At 62.3% G+C, this 19443-nt stretch overlaps 1 protein-coding gene and 1 long non-coding RNA gene across 20 annotated transcripts in view; both read right to left on the bottom strand.

Moving 5' to 3' along the window:
- Positions 1-19443, bottom strand: part of MCF2L (MCF.2 cell line derived transforming sequence like) — a 150769-nt gene that overhangs the window by 83094 nt on the left and 48232 nt on the right. For 2 of the 19 annotated variants that reach the window (XM_079136705.1, XM_079136702.1), the window contains exon 1: positions 17920-18176. The exons of 7 other annotated variants lie outside the window; for them this stretch is intronic. In XM_079136705.1, the coding sequence (XP_078992831.1) occupies positions 17920-17998 (79 nt within the window). In that variant the 5' untranslated portion in view covers positions 17999-18176. Of the gene's footprint in view, positions 1-3450; positions 4274-8809; positions 9688-17919; positions 18179-18514; positions 18685-19443 lie in introns of those variants that run through there. 10 more of the 19 variants (XM_079136722.1, XM_079136703.1, XM_079136719.1 and 7 more) reach the window with 10 other exon arrangements.
- On the bottom strand, positions 5313-7700 carry LOC306659284. The gene is made up of 3 exons (XR_013763259.1): positions 6308-7700; positions 5734-5828; positions 5313-5591 (listed from the first exon to the last, which is right to left on the bottom strand). It is a non-coding gene; the product is annotated as an uncharacterized lncRNA (long non-coding RNA).

The raw sequence follows: 19443 nt of genomic DNA, 5'->3' as shown, positions 1-19443 counted from the left end.
GGAGCAGCTTAGGCGCTTCATGGCCCAGCAGCCTGACCCTGCCAGGACAGCTGCTCAGGGCGCGTGGCGACTGGCCCCAGCGCCCAGCAGGGGCCTGGCCTGAAGAAGACAGTGGTGCCGCCTCTGAGGGACATGGGAAGTGTGCCAGGAAGTGTGCTCCCAGGGCAGGTGCGGTCCAGGGACGCTTGTGGGGCTGAGGGCAGCAGCCAGGGCCCTGCTGCTGGGTCTTTACTTTCTGTCCTTGAAAAAAGGCTTCTCTAGAGACACAGGAAAACCTGCCCCACAGCTGACCGAGGCTCAGGGGCCAGAGCACATATCCCAGAGCCAGATGTCATGAGTCCTCGCCGTCTTCGAACACCGTAAAGCGACCCCATGTCTGTGGGTTTGCGCTGCTTCCAGGGCAGACACAGTCCTGCCATTGAGAACGGCATCGGGTGGGCACAGTGGAAAGGAACGTCACTGGACTCATGCTACATCCAGGAGAAAGCACCTGGGGAGCTGGCCTTCCTCCTCGCTCGTGGCCTATGGGACCACAAGCTGGCTGGGAACCAGAGTGCGCCACACCCGCAGCACCACGAGCAGCCCGAGGCAGGGGCAGCCCTGCCCAGGACGCCAGGCCCTGTGTGGCTCCCTGCCCGCTGTCCCCTCCTCTGCACCTCTGGGCACGTGTGTGAAGGAGGCAGGACACACCCTGAGGGCCTGAATTGCCTCCTCTGCTTACCAAGATATCAGAACAAACACTGCAGGGCGAGCACGTCCTGGCCGGGTCAGAGCAGCCTGGCCCACCAGGCAAACAGCGGGACAGCAAGCCCCCACTGGGGCTGCCAAGTGCCCTCTGCATCATGGGACTCTCAGAGCCAGAAGCCACCCAACGTCAAGAGCCCACGCCCATCCTAGATGGAGGTGCCTGGCCCTCCCCTCCAGACACAGGTCCTGTGCTCAGAGTGGACCTCTGACACCCAGCCCCACTCATCCTCCCTGCAGAACAAAGACCTGCAGCCAGGCTTTGACCAGTTCTGCAAAAGTGCCACACTCATGGGTGAGGCCCCTGCCCCTCAGCTGGGCTTTCTAAATTAACTTCCTGTCTCAGGTCAGCCAGTGGCACAGAGGCTGTGACACAGCTGGCGGCAGTGTTGGGGGCCAGGCTTGCGACATACACTGCCGGCCCGCCCCAGCCCTGGGTGGGGACGAGGCGGGCACAGGGGCAGTGGGAGCCCAGTACCTGTCTCCCCACAGAGGGAAAGGGGAGCCGGTTAGTTTAGAGGTCTCAACGCTCCTCGACACCTTTGCAGTAAGGCGGCCCACTGGGCACTCAGGGGTGGGGGGGTGGCAGCCTGGCCCAGGATGGCCGGGGATGCTCTCCTGCCACAGGTCCCCCTGCCCAGCTGTGGGCAGAGGAGCCAAAGTACTGAAACTCAGGGTGGACTCTGCCAGGCTGCAGCGGGGATGCAGCTCCCCGCTGGCGCCTGACTTGTCTTCGTTCCCGCCAGCCAGTGTTTCCCTGGTGGGGAGGGCGCCCGGCTTGGTGGCACCTGTCAGCTCGCTGTCTCAAGAGCAGTGAGGCCGCGGGACCAGGGCGTGGAGAGTGTGTGAAACGGAGGGGCAAGACACGCGAATCGGAAGCCCTGCCGGTGGGGCCGGCTCAGCAGCAGACTCGACCTGGGGCTGCCCACATGGGCCTGAACCCTCGCCCCACCCTCCGCCCTTTCGGCTTGGACGACAGCATCTTGGGGATGCGCTGAAGGACTCTGCCCAAGCTGATCCAGGACGTGGCGCAGAGACCCTGTGGGCCCAGGCACACGCCCTTCCTAGAGCCACGCTGCCGTGCCTGTCCCTACAGCAGCCACCAGAAGAGCAGCTCCAGGCAGTGCTGTGCCCACTGCGATCTGCACACAAGGGCACACGTCATGTGGGTGGCCCAGGCCAGCTCAGTGACTGAGAGCCCTTGGCCCTCCGTGTCTGGCTCCCTGGGCCTCTGATGCCCAGGCATGTCCAGAGGCCTTCCCAGGACGCTTGTGTAGAGACCATGGAATATGTCCCCAGCCCAGGCAGCAGGAGACCACAGCCTGCTCTGAACAGGCAGCACGCACCCCTCAGGTGCCTCTGTCGGGACTTAGGACCGCCTGTCCAAGCATGGCATGCCTGCCCGGTGTCCACCCACATAAGCGGCAACTCCTCAGTCTCAGTTTCCCTAAAGGGAAAAGAATGTCTTCAGTTTTATAAAAGATGAATGAGGCTCCACAACACAGCTGGGCGAGGACTGGTCCCATCCACAGAGCCACAGCCCACACTGGGGCCAGCCGGTCCTGTCCCCTTGCCAAGGGTGAGTGCCCGTCTGCACCACTGCTGCCCTACCATCGCTCTGTCAAGTCACCAGTCCTGACTATGCTCTCTGCCCAGGACCCTCCAGTGGTCCTCCCTCCCCTGTGACACCCAGGGGTCCTCGTGGCCAAGTCTGTGCCTGTGTCCAGACTCCTGGCTGAGAGGCATCTGCCCTCAGGGCCTGCCACAACCCTCCATGGCACTGTTGCTGCTGAGTGTCCTAAACAGCACTGGCCTGTCCTCCCAGGAGAGGCGCAGAGTGTGGGCCACAGGCAGGTGCCATGCTTGGGAAGGACGCTGTGTGAGCTGAACCTGAGGTGGTCAGTTCCTAGCAACCTCACGCATAGGAGTGTCCAGCTTCCACCTGACTATCCCCATCTGCAAGGTGGGAGAGCTCTGTGGGCGGATGCAGCTTTGTAGACAGCAGGGCTCTGAATCTGGACAAGGGTCGGGACTCCTGAGCCAGGTAGAGCTCAGGAAGTGCCATGCAGGGTCCTCCTCTTCCTCCAGAGACCCCGCCTCACACCGCAGCAGACAGGGTGGAACAGGCAACACGGGAGGTGCCTGCTCCACACCTAGGTGTACAAGTTCAAGACTGAGGGAGACTCAGCCCCGTGCGTGCCTGGGCCTCAGGGGCCTGCAGCAGGTGGCTCCTGGGAATTACGGCTTCCTGGATAGCCGACTCGAAAGAAGCTTTGTGCCATCTGACTCAAAGGCAGGAGGCAGCTGGGCTTCAAGCAGATCACTGGCATGTTACCTTGTCAAGGGGACAATTAATACCATGCAGCTGGTGGCTGTGCTGAGCTCCTTATGTCTCAGGGTGGCCTTGCTATATCAGCGCACGGCTCTGAGGGCCAGACACTGCTAAGCTCTCATCTGTGTGTGGGGACACCCACAGTGCTGGCCAGGGGACACTACCTGTTCTTGGTGAATGATGACATGAATTAAATCAGGCAGCGACTGTGGGTAAAAGTTCATTAACTCCCAGTCCCCGCCCCAAGCCATGGCGGCTTCGGGGAGGGGGGAAGATTACGTGGAATTTCACTCAGACGAAGCATCTCCATGCACACCGCCCACCTCACCACCAGCACACCCGGCAAGTGACCCATGAGTGACCATGGGACTCACCCTCAGCCACAGAGCACAGCCAGGAGCACCACTCAGAATAGACGTAGTAGCTTCTCATTTCTGCCACGGAGATCTGCACAGGTTGCCTGCCTGCCATGGCCGCTCTGCCCTGCTCACATGCTGCCGCCCGGCAGCCAGAGCTCGACACGCTGGACTCTGCCCCTGCGGCCCAGGAGGAAATGACTGGGTTTCTACTTTCCTCTCAGCCTAACCAGGATGGAGCACTCAGGGGTGACTGCTCTGCAAAGACCCAGAGGCTTGCTCTCCACCTGTGTTTACACATGGACGCCAGGGACCACGTGCCTGCGGGTGGCTTCAGGAAAGGAACAATTGAGCCATTCTCGGTGGCTCAAGGACACTGCTGGGGACAGGCAGGCAGGCGGCCTGGAGCGGCTGCACTCGACACAAGAGCAGCTTGCCGGCTGCCGCCTCCTGCACCTGGTGAAGCTCCGCACGCAGTGGAGCCGTGCTTGTTACCGCAAGGAGCCAGGCAGGGGTGGGGCTCATGTGCCACCCGCCCTCGCCAGCCTTCCTGAGAGATGGGGACTTGGTGAGGAAGGCACTGCCCGGCGTGGGCCAGGGCACTCTGCTGGCCACCCCCACTCGTTCTGCATCCCAGGCAGTTGGCATCGGGTCAGTGGGTGAAGGACGGCTGGAGTCCGAGGCAGGGAGGGCCTGGAACCCAAACCCAAGCCCGCCTCTTTTAACTCTCCTGCCTTTTAGAACTGTGTGTCCATCTTACAAGGAGGGCTCTAAGCTGTAAGTACGACAGCTTCTCCTGGCTTCGTTGGAAGTTGGCCCTGGGAGTCGCAGAGCCGAGCAGCGCCCTTCCTGTGGGGCCTGAGCCCCTGCGCTGTGCTGTTTCTGGCATGGAGGCCGACAGCGGGGCAGGCTCCCCGCCGCCCTCTGGAGGCACCACGGTATGCACTCCCGCTGCCGGAGTTCAGCCTTACAGCCACACTGCACCTGGGCCGCGTCTTCTGACGGCGTCCCACCCCAGAGATCCTGTTTTCCATGCTCGACCCAAGGAAAATGGCCTTGTTGCCCAGCAGAGGTCTGTCCATGCAGTCAGAGGCCAGCTGGGGCAGGACACACGGGTGTGCAGAAGGAATCGGGCAGGAAGGAGTCAGGCCAACGGCTGCTCTGGGAACGGGTGGAGGCCACGTGGCAGGCGAAGGCCGCGTGGCAGGTGGACTCAGGGAAGTGGCAGGCCTGGCCCGAGGCTGCAGGAGACCATGTCCTCTCAGGGCCACATGCTGTCCAGTGCCCCTCGTCACTGTACCGAGAACCATGCAAGAGGGTGGTCCTGAGAGCCGGCACGGGGTCTTGCCGAGGGGTGGTCTGCCCTGACAGGTGTGCCCCTCCCCGGGCTCCGTGCCCTGGCCCACAGCCCAGCACTGCAGGCTCCAGAGGACCACGCCTGCAGCCACCGGCTGGCCCTGCGCTCACTGAGGCTCGGTGGACGAGTGTGGGACTCATACAGGGCAGGGCCCCTCCCAGGGGAGGCCATCTGCTCGGTATCAAGGCAGGAACGAGGCTCCTCCCGGAACCACGGGCAGGGCCCAGGGCGCACACGCTCCGTCCTGTGGAGGGTGAGGTGCTCTACTTATTTTGCAGTGGTGGGGCTGGAACCCAGGGCTCACTCAGGCTGGGCGAGCCCTACCACCCAGCTGCACCCAGCCCAGTTTCGATTCTTTACTGCGCACTGGAGAGTGTCACTGAAAACAACCTCCTCATCAACGTGGCTGCAGCAGCCCTGCCCTCCGCCACCACGCTCGGCCCTGGGCTGGAAGGAGGCCCGTCACCCTCCTGCCACCGACGGCCCTGAGCGGGGGCCCGAGGTGACCTGCCCTCGCACCACAGCTTGAGGGTGCCTGAGTGGACAGCCACGCCCAAGGGAAATGCTTCCCCAACCTGCGGCTCCCTCCAGCACAGGTCCACCCCATGCTGGTGGTCCTTCCACTAATACCCTGTACGCTGGCACCCTTGGGACTCCATTCCTCACACTGCCCCACACCCCTGTGAAGCGAGACTCATGTTTCAAGTGTCTCAGCCAAGCTGTGTCCTGTTACTGTCCACTCACTGGCAGAAACAGCTTACCACCACCCAATGCTGTGATCTGTGTCCAAGCTGCTGCCCACCTGCCCTGCCCCTGCACTGAGCTGTCCCCACCTGAACCACTGCCCACCTGCCCTGCCCCTGCACTGAGCTGTCCCCACCTGAACCACAGTCCACCTGCCCTGCCCCTGCACTGAGCTGCTGCCCACCTGAACCACTGTCCACCTGCCCTGCCCCTGCACTGAGCTGCTGCCCACCTGAACCACTGTCCACCTGCCCTGCCCCTGCACTGAGCTGTCCCCACCTGAACCGCTGTCCACCTGCCCTGCCCCTGCACTGAGCTGCTGCCCACCTGAACCACTGCCCACCTGCCCTGCCCCTGCACTGAGCTGCTGCCCACCTGAACCACTGCCCACCTGCCCTGCCCCTGCACTGAGCTGCTGCCCACCTGAACCACTGCCCACCTGCCCTGCCCCTGCACTGAGCTGCTGCCCACCTGAACCACTGTCCACCTGCCCTGCCCCTGCACTGAGCTGCTGCCCACCTGAACCACAGTCCACCTGCCCTGCCCCTGTACTGAGCTGCTGCCCACCTGAACCACTACCCACCTGCCCTGCCCCTGCACTGAGCTGCTGCCCACCTGAACCACTGCCCACCTGCCCTGCCCCTGCACTGAGCTGTCCCCACCTGAACCACAGTCCACCTGCCCTGCCCCTGCACTGAGCTGCTGCCCACCTGAACCACTGCCCACCTGCCCTGCCCCTGCACTGAGCTGCTGCCCACCTGAACCACTGTCCACCTGCCCTGCCCCTGCACTGAGCTGTCCCCACCCCAAGTCACAGAGGCAAACCTTTGGCCCATCCACGTCACAGGGCCCACAGGTGAGCTGCAGCAAGGTCAGACTTGCGGGGCCTGGCCCGTCTGCTTGCTCTGATGAGGTGCTCAGACCCTCCACTCCCTTCCAGATGCAGAATGTTCCCTGAAGGAGGAAGCCAAGCCTTGGGGAGGGCCTCCCAGCTGGCCCGCTGACCCCCAGCCTGACCCCCTGGTCCGGTGCCCTCCAGATCCCTGCTGCCCTGGTCACTTCCAAACAACTTCCAACACTCTCTCCTAAAATTCTGCATCTCAAAGCCCATAAAAAACAGTCTCTGACCTGGTGGCCACCCAGACAGCCCCCTTGACCAGGGCCAGGAGGGGGTCAGGGCCTCCCCCAGAGGATTCTGGGGCTGCTTCTCACAGACTGACCACAGCCTCCACTGCTGGACCCACAGGACGCCTCTCAGCCCTGTGAGGACACCAGAACTCGTCGGAGGCCTGGTCCCGGGACTGCCCAGGTGGGCCTTGGGGCTCTGTTCAGCTCCACCCCTCAGGGCCAGAGGCTGCCGGGCCCCTCTGTGGCCTAGATGCTGACGACACCCACGGGCCCTCAGAAGCAATATCTGGACCCTCCTGGGTGTCCAGGCTTCCCACCACGTTGCACTCACCTCCTCCCCGGGAGCCCCTCCCTCTGTGCCTGCCCCAGGCCAGTAACTGGGAAGGAAGCACATCTGTGGCTACTCCCTCCGGCCTCCTGACCCTGTCAACACAGAAGGAAAGAACTCAAGGGCACCAAGTCCCAGCAGGGGGTGGACAGAGGGGTCCCACAGATGGACCACCAAGTCCCTATGGGGAGATGGACAGAGGGGCCCCAACAGATGGGCTCCAATGCCCTGGACATCAATGCAGGGTGGACAGCACCGCAGCCCAGAGATGGGGACACAAGACTGATCAGGCCTGGAACTGCAGTCTGCAGTGGTCCAGCCAGGCAAGCACGCAGCCCCCACTGGCACCTGGAGGTGTGGCCCACAGGCCTGTGGAGATGCATTGCCTCAGCCCTCCCAGGGCCCGTGGACAGAAGCACTCTGGGGGCAGTGTGGGCTCTTGAAGCCAAGCAGCTTCAGGATGCCGGGGACAGGGAGGGAGCACACCTCTTGCCATGTCACTGTGGTCTCTGGCACAGGATCCTCGCCGGTGTGGACACCAGTCAAGGACAGGGTGTCGGAGCTAGTGCCTGAAGTGAGACATCTCTGGGGTCAACAGGACGGCAGAGCTCTGGAGAAGCGCCAGCTGCCCCTCGACCTCCCGCAGAGTGGTCAGAGCTTACTGCGAGTGCCATGGGCAGCAACCTTTGTCCCTGTGCACAGGGCCAGCGGGGGCAGGTGCGGCCGCTGTGCAGCAGGAGTGTCCTGGGGGCCTTTCATGGGGGACACCTCGGTCCCCCTCCTGGAGCCCCTCCGTGATGTGGTCTAGGGCCCAGAGGTTCAGCCTGGAGAGAGGGGGTGGCATGGCTGGGCACCCTGGCAGTGCCAGGCATGTGGCGGGTTCGCCTGGCCCATGCTGCGCCCTGAGCTGTGCGGGGCACACGCTGGGTACAGTGGGGCATGTGGAGACCTGGCATCTTGGCCCCAGAGCTCACGCTCAGCCTGTCCAGCAGGCAATGTCCTCAGTGGCTACCCACAGGGGTGGGGTCTGCCCCTCTGTACCCCCTTGGAGAGTTATCGGGCATCCCTGGCCACCCCTTGGGCTCTGCCACCCCAGGATGGGGTCAGCCCCAGCGTGGCTACCTCCCTGTCCACCCTCAGATGCCAGTCAGAGCCTAGAGGCTGCCTGATCCTCCCCAAAAGGCAGGGGCTGTGGAGCTGGCAGTGGCCCTTTGCTCCTGAGTCCGTGGGTCAAGAGCATGTGGCCGGGGACAGATTCCACCCTGACACCCTGGGGACATGTGTGTGCCTGAGGTCAGAAGCTGCGCCCAAGTGCCTGGCAATGCCCCTCAATCCCAGGTCCCTGGGGAGAGGGCTGTGCCCGCCGGAAGCAGCAGGATGCAGAGCAGCAAGGCTCGCTTCGGCCCCGGCTGCTGGCAGTCCTCACCCCCCGTGGCAGTAGGTGCATGAACACCCCTCAGAGCTGCGAGAACCCAGTCGCTGGCCCCAAGAGAGCTGCTGGGCAGGGGGCCGCTGTGGGGGACGTGGTACAGCCTGCCAAGGCTCCACTCCACCCTCCCACCCCTGGCCTAGTGCCCTCCACGCAGTTCCCCACACAGGCACTCAGAGACCAGGTCCTCAGGGCGGTGGGCAAAAGCAGACCCAGAGTGAGCGAATGAGCGGGACCCGGGTGGCCCAGGCAGCCCCCAACAGGTCCTCACGAGGTCTCAAGAGTCCTGCAAGCAGCTCACGGTTTACAAAATACCACGGGGTGGCACCTGCCCCCGAGGACACAGGTGCCCGTCCCCTTGCCCAGGGACAGGCCGTCCCTCCCACCTCACCTGGCTTCCGGCGCCCGGGGGCTCCCCGGCGCTTCCTGGGCAAGGACCAGAAGCGACGCACAGGCCCCTTCTCTGCCATGGGGTCGGTCACCCGAGGGTTTTGGCGAAGCAGAGGCAGAGGCCACTCCAGCCTTGAGGACGGGTGGCCGTGGTCAGATGCACCTGTGGTCCACCACCTTCGGGTCTTCACAGCTGGAGACGGCAGGCGCCAGCAGCCTGCGGAGACTCTGTGTGCTGAGGCCAGGCTCCTGAGACCTCAGCTCTTCCAAGCCAGCTCCTGGGCGCTGGCTGCCCTGTCCTCAGGCCCTGCAGGCCTCCTGCAGCCTGCCTCGAGGCTGGGCTGTGCCTCACCTGGCAGCGTGGGGCAAGGGAAGCGGGCGCTGTGAGGTGGGGCAGCGGGGGCAGCCGCGCCCGCCCATCTGCTCTTGTGCTGGACGCTTCCTGCCCCAGAAGGGCTGCGTGGACCCAGCTCCACGCCAGGGAGTCGCTCAAGCCACAACACCTTGCAGGCCTCAGGAAGTCTCAAGTTCAAACAAACAACTACAAACCCAGAGGAAGGGAGGGACAGGCTGCCGGCTTTTTGAAATAAACCGGGAAGTTCCGCCGTCTGTTTCTCCCGTTGGCTGTGGAGCTCCCGGCGAGAGGAAATGGTGAGGCGGCTTTGCTTGGCAAGCGATGCTTTCCGTGGAGAGCTGAGCCTGACTGAGCCAGTGGTTCCTGACCCTGGCCATGGCCACTCATGCTGCCCCCAGACCCCGAGCAGCCGCTGCCACTGCGGCTCGTGCTGGGCAAGTGCGGGGTTTCACAGGCTGCTCCGGGGCAGCTCGCTTCAGCTCCTGTTCACCACGGCCACCAGAGTCCCAGGACTCACGTGCACCAGACCCATGGCCAGAGGGCGACACAGTCTGAGCGCGGTCCCGGCAGCTCCTCGCCCTTCCCCAGCCGCATGGCCACATGGACACCAGTGCTCAGAGTCTGTCCTCCTCCCACCTGTGCCCCGTCCTCCTGCTGCAGTCTGGGGCACGAAGAGTGGCACACTGTTCTGGACCTGGAGTCTGTTGTACTTGTGGCCTCAAGCTACTAAGAAATCCATGTTGCTCTCTGGCAGTAAACGAGTGCTCAGCTAACGCTGCCTGGTGGGCAGGGAGTGTACTGGTCTCTTGTCAGGTGAGAGGCTAGGTGACCGAGGACAGGTAGGAGGCAGCCCGCAGCACACACCAGGTCCAGCGCCCTCTGAACACTGTGCAGAAAGGGACACGCAGAGATGGCTGCACAGGCAGCCTGGCTCCCACAAAGATGGCTCCTCTGCCTGCGGCTGCTGGCTGCCCACTGCTCTGCCTGACCCGCTGCCCATTGGGCTTTCCACTCTAACGATGTCGTGCGTCCCGCTTGCGTGAGGAGATGTCCATTCTTGCTGCAGACTTCCCACACGGGTGGGAGAATGCACAGGCAGCCCAGTGGGCCCTGGCCTCACAGGGAGGGGTCAGGGACGTGCTCTGGCCGAGGAACCGTTTGAGGAGCGGGGGGGAGCTGCCCAGTTGGGTCCCCCAGCTCAGGTGAGCACCTCTGCTGCTCCTCCTGAGCCCAGCCCCTGGGGTACTGTGCCCTGGGCCCGGCCTCCCTGCCCCATGAGGAAGTGACCCCAGTCAGGTGCCCTGGACAGAGCCCACGCCAGCCTCTCCTGACCTATGCAGTTTACAGGGTGCCCTGTCATCGCCAAAGATGACTTCTCCCTCTAACAGAGGTGGGAAGGTTTGGGCCTGGATTGAGACAGCCAGGAAGAACACCGGGGCTCCAAAACCCAGGGCAAGGCCATCAAGGGACACCAGGCCCTCAGAGTCCAGAACCCGTCACTCCCAGAACGAGCCTTTTGACTGACCTGCTTACCTTTTAAGAGAAGAGCCACATCACAGTGACCAATCCTACGACGTCTAGAGCCCAGGCTGGAGCCGTGTCAACCTGGAGTCCTTGAGAGTTCAGATGACAGGGCCAGGCTGGCTCGGAGGCACAGTGCTTGCCAGCATCGCGAGGCCCGGGGCTCCACCCAAGGGAGGGACAGGCACCTTGAAAGGTAAGGCAGCCTTGCGAGGTGAAGCCTCCCTGGGCACCGGTCACCTCTCCAGGGTCCACTGATGAGAGTGTGGAATCAGCACACCATGTGGCTGCCTCTAAGAGCAGAAACTTGTGCTTCGGGGCTGGACTCATCCATTCAATAGCGCTAATAAAGGAGCCACATGTGGGGCATTGCCAAGGGCCCAGTTCAGACCCCCAGGGCCAGCTGACCTCTGTCATCTGCAAAGAACCATCTGCGCTTCTGTGCTTTCAGACTTACGACTTCAAACCTTGAACATCTCCCTGAAGTTTAACCCCCGCCCCGCATTTGTGCGTATTTTGGGATTTGCGCGGGAACAAAGGCTTCTCTGAGGACAGAGGAGATATGTACGGCAAAGACTCCCCAGCAAGAGCTGGTGTGGAGTGGACCTGCAGCCTCCGTCCGTGTGCCCGTGCGGCCCGGGACCCCACCTCTGCAGCGTGGTGAGGGCCCTGCCCAGGGACAGCAGATCTGGGGTCTGAACCCAGCGGTTGCGGCCCCAGAGCCAGTGATGCTGGTCCCTCTTTTAGTCAAAGCAACTCTGCTGTGTGCTCAGAGGAGGGAAGCTACACCCACAGCTCATGGTGCCCATGTGGCCTCCACCAGGACTCCAACCCCAGCTGCGGGTTGTGTGCACCAGACAACAGTAGCGAGATGGTAAATGTTTTGGAAGATAGGACAAATATTTCTTTCTCCAAGCCCAAGTTATAAAATGAACGTGACCAGATACCTTCTCAGCGGGAAACGGCACTGTGGAAATACTGTTTACAGTTCCGGGGTCCATCTCCGAGGTGCCCCAACCTGCGCCTCCACAGGATGATCACGTGCAAAGAAGCAAGCTCAGAAATGGAGCCCCATTCACACACGCACCCAGCCAGCAGACTAACCGTGTGGCTCAGCCACAGAGGCTGTTTGGTCCATTCATCAGTCAATGACCAGGAACCATGCTGGACCCTGTACCAAGAAGACGTTGGTCAGACACTGCACCTGCTCTGCGCGGAGCTCAGGCAACGTCTGTTCCTATTTGTGAGAGTAAAAGTGGCTCTTCTATCCTGCTTGCTCTACCTCTACTAGTCCCTAGAAGCCTGGACCTGGGGTGGACCCTCTGGACGAAGCGTCTAACTCGATGGGTGCCCAGCAGCTCAGAGCGGGAGAACCCAGCACCTGGCAGCCCGCTTCCACACAGCCGAGACTCATCTTCAGAGCATGTCCACTGAACATAGAAAACTCAGAGGTTTTTAAAGGCCACTGAGTCCTGCTGCCTGGCACTGCTGGTCCCTGCTGCCTGACTTCTGAGGCGGGATGGCCGCCCAACACACCCACAGCACCGGCCAGCTCATGCCTGCCAGGCCCTGGGCTCTGGAGGCCTGTGGAAAAATACTTCCCTCGGTTGACACAGGCTTCCTGACCCACACACCGATGGCGGCTGTGTGCTCAGCTCAGGCCCTTGGAGGCCAAGAGGTAGCCGCACCCCCAGCAGGGTGGGGACACTCAGCACGGCCAGCCTCTGCTGGCTTTCCTTTCTACCAACAGCCAATGAGAACATTAAAACTCCACAGCTCTAAAGCAAGAGGACAGTGGGACCATGGGGCCCGCTCTCCTCCCACCTGGACGTCCATCCAGATCCCAGTGTGTGCCAGTCAGCAACTGCACACACACGGCAGGACACATCGTCCCCAGCCAGGGGACACAGGGCACACGTGCTCCCGCCTGCTCTGTGTGGCCAGGGGCCCAGCCTCCCAGCACGTGGGACACGGTCCAGGGAGACATGGTTCAGAGGGACCGTGCTCTCTGTTGTTGGCACCCTGGTCCTGTACCCGCCCTGCCTCCGGGCACGAGGGGCCATGTGTGCACTCCACTCAGCGACTGTCTCCTACCTAGTCTCACGTCCCCACTTCAGGGCGTTGAGGTGATTCCTCTTCCCCAACCAACGGTGCTGCTGTGCTTTCAAAGACTTTCAGCTTTGACTTCTGTCCTTGGACAGAGTGGGGTTCTGGCACAGAACCTCCTCTGCCTCTGGTGCATGCCTTGTGTCTGCCAGTGGGGACGGGAGCGCATCCCAGCTGTGGTCAGGCAGCCATTGCACAACGCACACCCAGCCACACAAGTGCCATGATGAGCAGACGGCCACTTCTTGGGCTGACGGAGGGTGGGGCCCCTCAGGAAACAGCCCCTCAGCCTGCGTCCAGTGCCCACCCACCTCAGATCCATTCCTGACAGTAACCTGGGAAAGTCACAACTTCTGCAAGCAGAGCCTGCAGCAAGACCACCCTTTACAGTTCCTGGTCTCTGGGTCACTAAACCACCAGAAATCAACGCTGGTGGCTCTTCTGGGCTCTCTGGGTAAGTTCCAGTTTGGGAGGACATTCTGCTCCGTTCTGGGGAGAGAATGGGATCATATTGTGCATTCCAGGGATAGCTGGGACAGAAGCAAGGCTGACATGCCCTCACTTCCAGAAGCCCTGCCCTGGCACGCACACCTCAGGAGGGGTGGGCTGCCTCCCTGGCTGCGGGGCCTATCGTGGAGCAGCCGAGGAGGCCACGGGCAGCTACCGTCCAGCGATGTGACCTCAGACCAGGGCTGCCACCTGGGCTCGGCTGCTGTTGGAGAGCTCGGCGTGGGTGACGCCACAGAGCAGGGAGGTCTCGAAGGAGCGCCAGGCATGCGGCTCCACAGCAGGGCACTTCGGCCTTCTGCAGGATCAGGCAGAAAGCCGGCCTCGCCTTCTCACTCACTGAACGCACAGATTTGGGAACCCTTGGCCCCCTCGCTCCCTCTAGGACTAAGCGCCATGCTTCTGACCCCACGGCAATTGGAGGAGCCAAGCGTCCTGCTTCCGGTGTGTTCTGCCTGTGGAGCCCGATGCGTGGCTCCCTGAAAGGCTGGCGAGGGCATGTCCAACCCACAGCTCCTCTGTGGGGCTCTGGCCCTCTCCCCCTGGGACAGGCCAGTCGGCCGCTGGCAGCAGGGATCCCTGGCACCCGCCCCCGTGCCGCTCGACAAGGCGACAGGTCTGTCCCGCAGGGCTCTGCCTCCGCGGAGGAGCCACGGGTCCGGCAGAGCTGCCCAGGACGGGAGGTGGGGAGGCGACCCACGCAGCAGAGCGGAGGGGTCCTCCAGGTGTCCGCCTGAGCCGTGGCCGTCGTGGACACAGGCCCACACAAGTCCAGCGCACGGAGCTGAGAGGCATGGTGGTCAACAGTGGAGGGCCAGGGCCTCTCCCAGATGGCTGGGCCTCCTCAGAGCACTGTGAGACTCAGGCCCAGCCAATGGAGAAGTGGGCACCAACTGCAGAGCGTGGGCATCAGTCTGGACACCTGAGAGCAGTGAGTGTCACTGCAGGCCAGATGCAGAGAACCCTGGGAGCCCCGCCATGGAAGGCAGCGGCCCCAGCCCCGAAAGTGTAAGGAAGAGCTCTCGGAAAGGAAGAGGCGAGAGCCAACGGACCAGCCACGCGGGCAAGCAGCACCAGGAGACCAGAACTGAGGGTGGCACCACGGAGCCCCCACGCCCAGCGCTGGAGCCAGCTGGCCTGCTGTGGGCCAGGGTCTCGTGTGTGAGCTGGCTGAGGGGCTCCACCAAGACCACAGCAGTGGCCACACGCTGAATGCTCTCTAGGGAACAAGGGAAGGTGCACGCCCTCCGCGGAGGAGACTCACGCGGGGCATGCTCCACGAAACGAGGCCGTCCCAGACTCCACACATCTGGTTCAGTTCACACCCTCACACTCCCCTCCCTCTGCCCAGCGTCTGCCATTGCCACCAGGAAATGCCAGGGACCCGGCCTGGCACGGGGCGCCTGCCTTCCCACGCGTCTTCGCCAGAGGTGAGCCAGGAAGCCTCGCTTCACTCTCTTTAACCTGTCATCCAGACCAAGGGCACCAGGGGGACACCAGGGGGACACCAGGCACACGCACGCAGCTGTTCTGAGGGCACTGGGACAGCAGCCCCTCCCCGTGGCTGAGCGGCAGCCGGGATTCGGTGCTTGGACCGAGGTGAGGCGAGGGGCACAAGAGGCAGGGAAGGCGTTTGTCCAGGGAACGGGCGCCACCGCAGAACCGCCACCAGCAGAGGGGCGGCTTGCCAATGCCCACAGCACTCGTGTTCTGGGAGAACAGCGTCCGACTGTTCAATACCAAACGCTAGATGAGCCAGTCCTCAGCACGAAGGCGTGGACTGCACTGAGCACGATAGGGCTCACGTTCTCACTGCTTTGCATGCACCACACCTACCCATCCATCTTCATGCCCACCCGCCCTACCTGCCGTGCATCCAGACATGCGTCCTCCTGCCCACTCACCTACCCACCCGTCCATCCATCCATCCCTCATTGCTCCCCCATCCATCCGCCCGCTCATTCGTGTACACATCGGCCCACCCTTCCATCCACCATCCCACCACCCATCCAGCCACACATCCACCCACTCACTCATCTACCCACCCATGAAAAGAGCAAGGATTGCTCTCCAGGTGGTCCATGGAGGGTGGGGCTAGATCTGAGGACTCTCCAGGACGGCGGCTCTCCAGTTTGGATTCCTGGACTAGCCCAACCTGAATTCCTGGGGACCTACACTGGGAATCCCAGCCTCCGCCCCAGCCAGGCCTTCTGAGTCAGAGGCTCTGGTGGCCCAGAGGCTGCTTCTCAACCAGCCCTGGCGATGCGGGCAGCCCCAGCCTGGCACACCATCCTGCAAACGCTCAAGCCGACCAGCGCCACGGCCTTTCTCCCTCAGGTGCTTCTTACTTTTCACCAATTACTGCCGAGAAAACCAGGATGAAACTGCTGGGAAGGTCCCGCTGCAGGGGACTCTGCTGCTGTGGAGCACTCCTGGCCGTGGTGCTGGGGAGCAGGTTCAGGAGCACACAGGGCGCCTGAATGCCCAGGTCAGGGGATGTAGAGCCACCACCGCAGGCAGCACCGTCCTGTGCACGCAGACCAGCCCAGGTAACCAGGGCTCTGGGCAAAGGAAGCAACACTCCAACCTGAAGTCAGAACACAGCTGATGGAAGGAACATCAGTGGGCTCAGTGGAAGCCACAGAGGGCCAGCCCACACACGGCTCAGACAGTGCCCAAGCCCTCAGCTGTGCCCTTGCCCTCCAGGGGCGGGCACCCTGCCTTGAGTAGCTCTGTGGATACCAGATCCGTGTCCCAGGGCCATGAGCCCACACCTGCTGCTGGTCCTGATACCACCCAGGAGGCATGAACCACTCTGTGCCTCTGTGACTACAGACCGGGCTCTTCAGCAGTGCCTGGAGTCCACGCCTGGGCTGGTGGTCAGGAGTGCACCGACCTCTCCCTTCCCTGCTGGGAACGTGCGGCAAGTCCCTGCACTCTGTGCATGCTCCTGTCCATCCATCCTGAGTGATGCACAACACTCACATCGTGGTTTACAGCTCCTAAACCAAATACCGCCTGCCCCAGGATGCCCCTGCCCAGGAGGAGTGAGGCTGGGCTTGAGCAAGAGGGGCTGGGCTTGCTGGAGACAGGCGGGTCTGGGTGGAGGGGCTCCCCTCATGAAACAATGATACCCATAAACATGGGCCTGCCAACCACATCTGAGTCTGGGGCGTCTGCAGCGCTCAGCTCCGCAGCACTGCCAGAGGACTGGCAGACAATGGTCGCCACGAGGCCCAGCAGTGTGGCCGGCCCAGCTTGCCCTGCTCCCTGAGACAGCCTTACACTTACATGCACATGTGTCCTGAGCTCACGAGGAAACCTCAGGCCCTGGAAACCCAGGTGACATCACAGTTGGAGCAGTGCCCACTCTGTGATCCTGACACCAGCCAAGGCAGAGGAGGGAGCACCGCAGAGTCCTGCTCCTCTGCGGCCGGGCCCTGGCCACCCGCAAACAGGGCACCCACATGCCCTTGACCCTCACCAAGCCGGAAAAAGCAAAGCTTGTCCCACATTCCAGACAAATGGAGCTGCTTCTGTCAGAATAAGGGTGCAGATGCAGTGAAATGGCTTTATATATATATATATATATATATATATAATATTTTATTCATTTATTTATTTTTTTGCCCATATCCAATAAACACAAAACCACCATCTCAACGCAATGTCTTTAAAAGTCTTGGTTAGAAGACAGCACACAATGATCCTGCTGATGAAATCCCTGGGGTGCTCTCGAAACTGACTGGGCTTGGGGGGCACCACGCCCAACCCACAGAGCCGACAATTTTCATCTCCCACAACACTATTATTTAGAAGACGAGACACACACACACCCACACACATCACATTAGATGGCAATATCAGACAAAATGTTAGTAACTCGGTTACTGATACATCCTTGTTTTCTCTTCCAGAAAAGCTAGTTACTGCTGCCCATTTCCTTGTGCACAATGCAGCATGGAAACTCAGATGTGACTGACTGAAGCCAACGGCAGATAGAAGCGGTCAGTCCCTGTGCTTGCCGACCTAAGTGAGTCAATTTGAACTGCTTTTCATGGCTAGTTCTAAGTCATCTTTCAATCAATACCAAAGCTGAAGGTTCTACGTTGTTCTCCCACTCCTCACCCACACCCTTTCCAGACACCTGTCTCGGGTTTAATTTACTGGTGGTGGAGAAGACAGCCACCTGACTAATCTGGGTTCTCCTCCTTAAAGGAGCTTCTGACAGCTTCCCCTCCCCACCTGCCCGGCAGGGCCTGGGCCCAGATCATCCGGGCTCACAAATCCTCATCTCTCTCCATTGCGGCAGCAGCAGCCAGCAGCCGCAGCTGAGGTGCACACAGCTGTGGCGCCCCAATGGCTCCGCACACACCCTGATGGCTTGGAAAGCCTGTGCCACTGGTCCGCATCATTTCAATTATGCTAAGCAGAGCAAACCACACCGACAGTGCTCGGAAACATTTCTGCCACCAGCAAACGCCATCGTATCTGTGCTTTCCGGTTATCAGAGCTAGAAAAGAGCAATGAAGGCGGTTACACAGCCATGCGCATTTCCCTGCAGTTCACCCAACGATGTCAAGCTGAAGAACACGCAGCCCAAGGCCAGCCGCTCCTCCTACCAGTGTGCTTGGAGACCGCACTTAATCTCTGCACCATTTCTTCTAGGGCCATCTCTTCATTTCTCAGCCAAAACCTCATCCTCCGATGCTCCAAATCGCTCCTCTCGGCTCTGCCTGCGCTGCACCAGAAGGTGCTCTGCGGGCGGGGCAGAGCGGAGGGGAGGGGGCGCGGCGGCAGCGGGGAGGGGGCCGCGGCGCTTCGCCTCCCTGCCCGGGATTGGTCCCCGCGCCACCGGCAGGGGGGCGCGCCCTGCGCCGGCGGGGGGCGGGGGGCGCTCGGCGGAAGCGGAAGCGGTGCGCGCCTGCCCCGCCAGTCACCACCGCGGCCACCTGGAGCCCTGCGTGTGCACCACCGCGGTTGCCAGGGAGTCGTGTGTGGGCACCACCACGGGTCACCTGGGGCTTCCACCGCAAAGGTCACCCGGGACTCACGCATACGCACCGCCGCGCTCACCTGCGCGAGGTCACCTGAAGCCCCGCGGTGCAGGCACAGGTCCTCGCCCCGCCCCGCCCCGCGCTCCCCAGCAGCGCACCATCCAGCGGAGCGGGGCTGCCCCCGCTGGCGAGGCGGCGCCTGATCTTCCACCCCATTTACCTCCGGCCGCCCCCGGACAGGTGCAGAGGCCACAGCAGCCCAGCGCGCCCTCCTGGCCTGGCCGCATGCCTCCCAGGTGGCACCAGATAAGTAGGTCGTTGGGTCCCTGAGTGGATCCGTGGGTTCCCAGGAGGCCGAGCGGCTGCTCGGGCAGGGAGTCGCCCGCCCAAAGGTGAGAACTGCGAGGAGAGCAGGCGCTGCAGGCCTGCGCTCTGCACTCACGGTGGCTGGCAGGGAGCCACGGCCTGCATTCGACACCGGCAGCACCCGGCTGCCACCTGCAGATTGGAGCTCGAGGGTGCACGTTTCGGCCACCGCCATAGACGCTCTGCAGATGCTCAGGGTGCACGCGCACTGCACTGGACCCCTTACCCGAGTGTGGGCATCTTTTTAACTCACTCAACAGCACACGTGCCCTGACATCCAGTGTCCAGCAGCACTGCGTACCCCAGCTTCCTGTGGGTGGCCTTCCAGCACTGCTGACCCCAGGGGTGGAGGGTGAGCAGGTCACAGGGTCTGCCCTCACAGGCTGGGAGGTGAGAAGGATCTAGACAGGGACAGCATGAATCAAGTGTGGCACCACCAACGGGTGCTGGACAAGACAGCAGGAGAGTGCTGTTTAACAGCGCCAGGGACACGGGCCGCTTCTCCTGGCTCTGTGTCATCTTGGGAAGTGGGCGTGACCCCCACCTGTGTGCACCCAGGCCCCCTGGGCTCCTGCGCTGCAGCAGCCCCAGCTGCCCACAGTTCCTGGAGCCAGATGCCATCCCACCTGCATGGAAGAATGGTCTGCAAAAAGAGCCCTCTGAGAGGCCCCTGGCTTGCTCGTCAGCTCCGGAACCTTCTCTGCCCCGGTGCCAACCCTGCCCCACAGTTTCAGGAAAGGCCAGCCACCAGGCAAATGTGCTGAGAGGCAGACCTTGCCTTCC

Source organism: Sciurus vulgaris (assembly GCF_902686455.1).
Source record: "Sciurus vulgaris genome assembly, chromosome: 4".
Taxonomy (NCBI): domain Eukaryota; kingdom Metazoa; phylum Chordata; class Mammalia; order Rodentia; family Sciuridae; genus Sciurus; species Sciurus vulgaris.
This window is presented reverse-complemented; position numbering and strand designations above follow the sequence as displayed.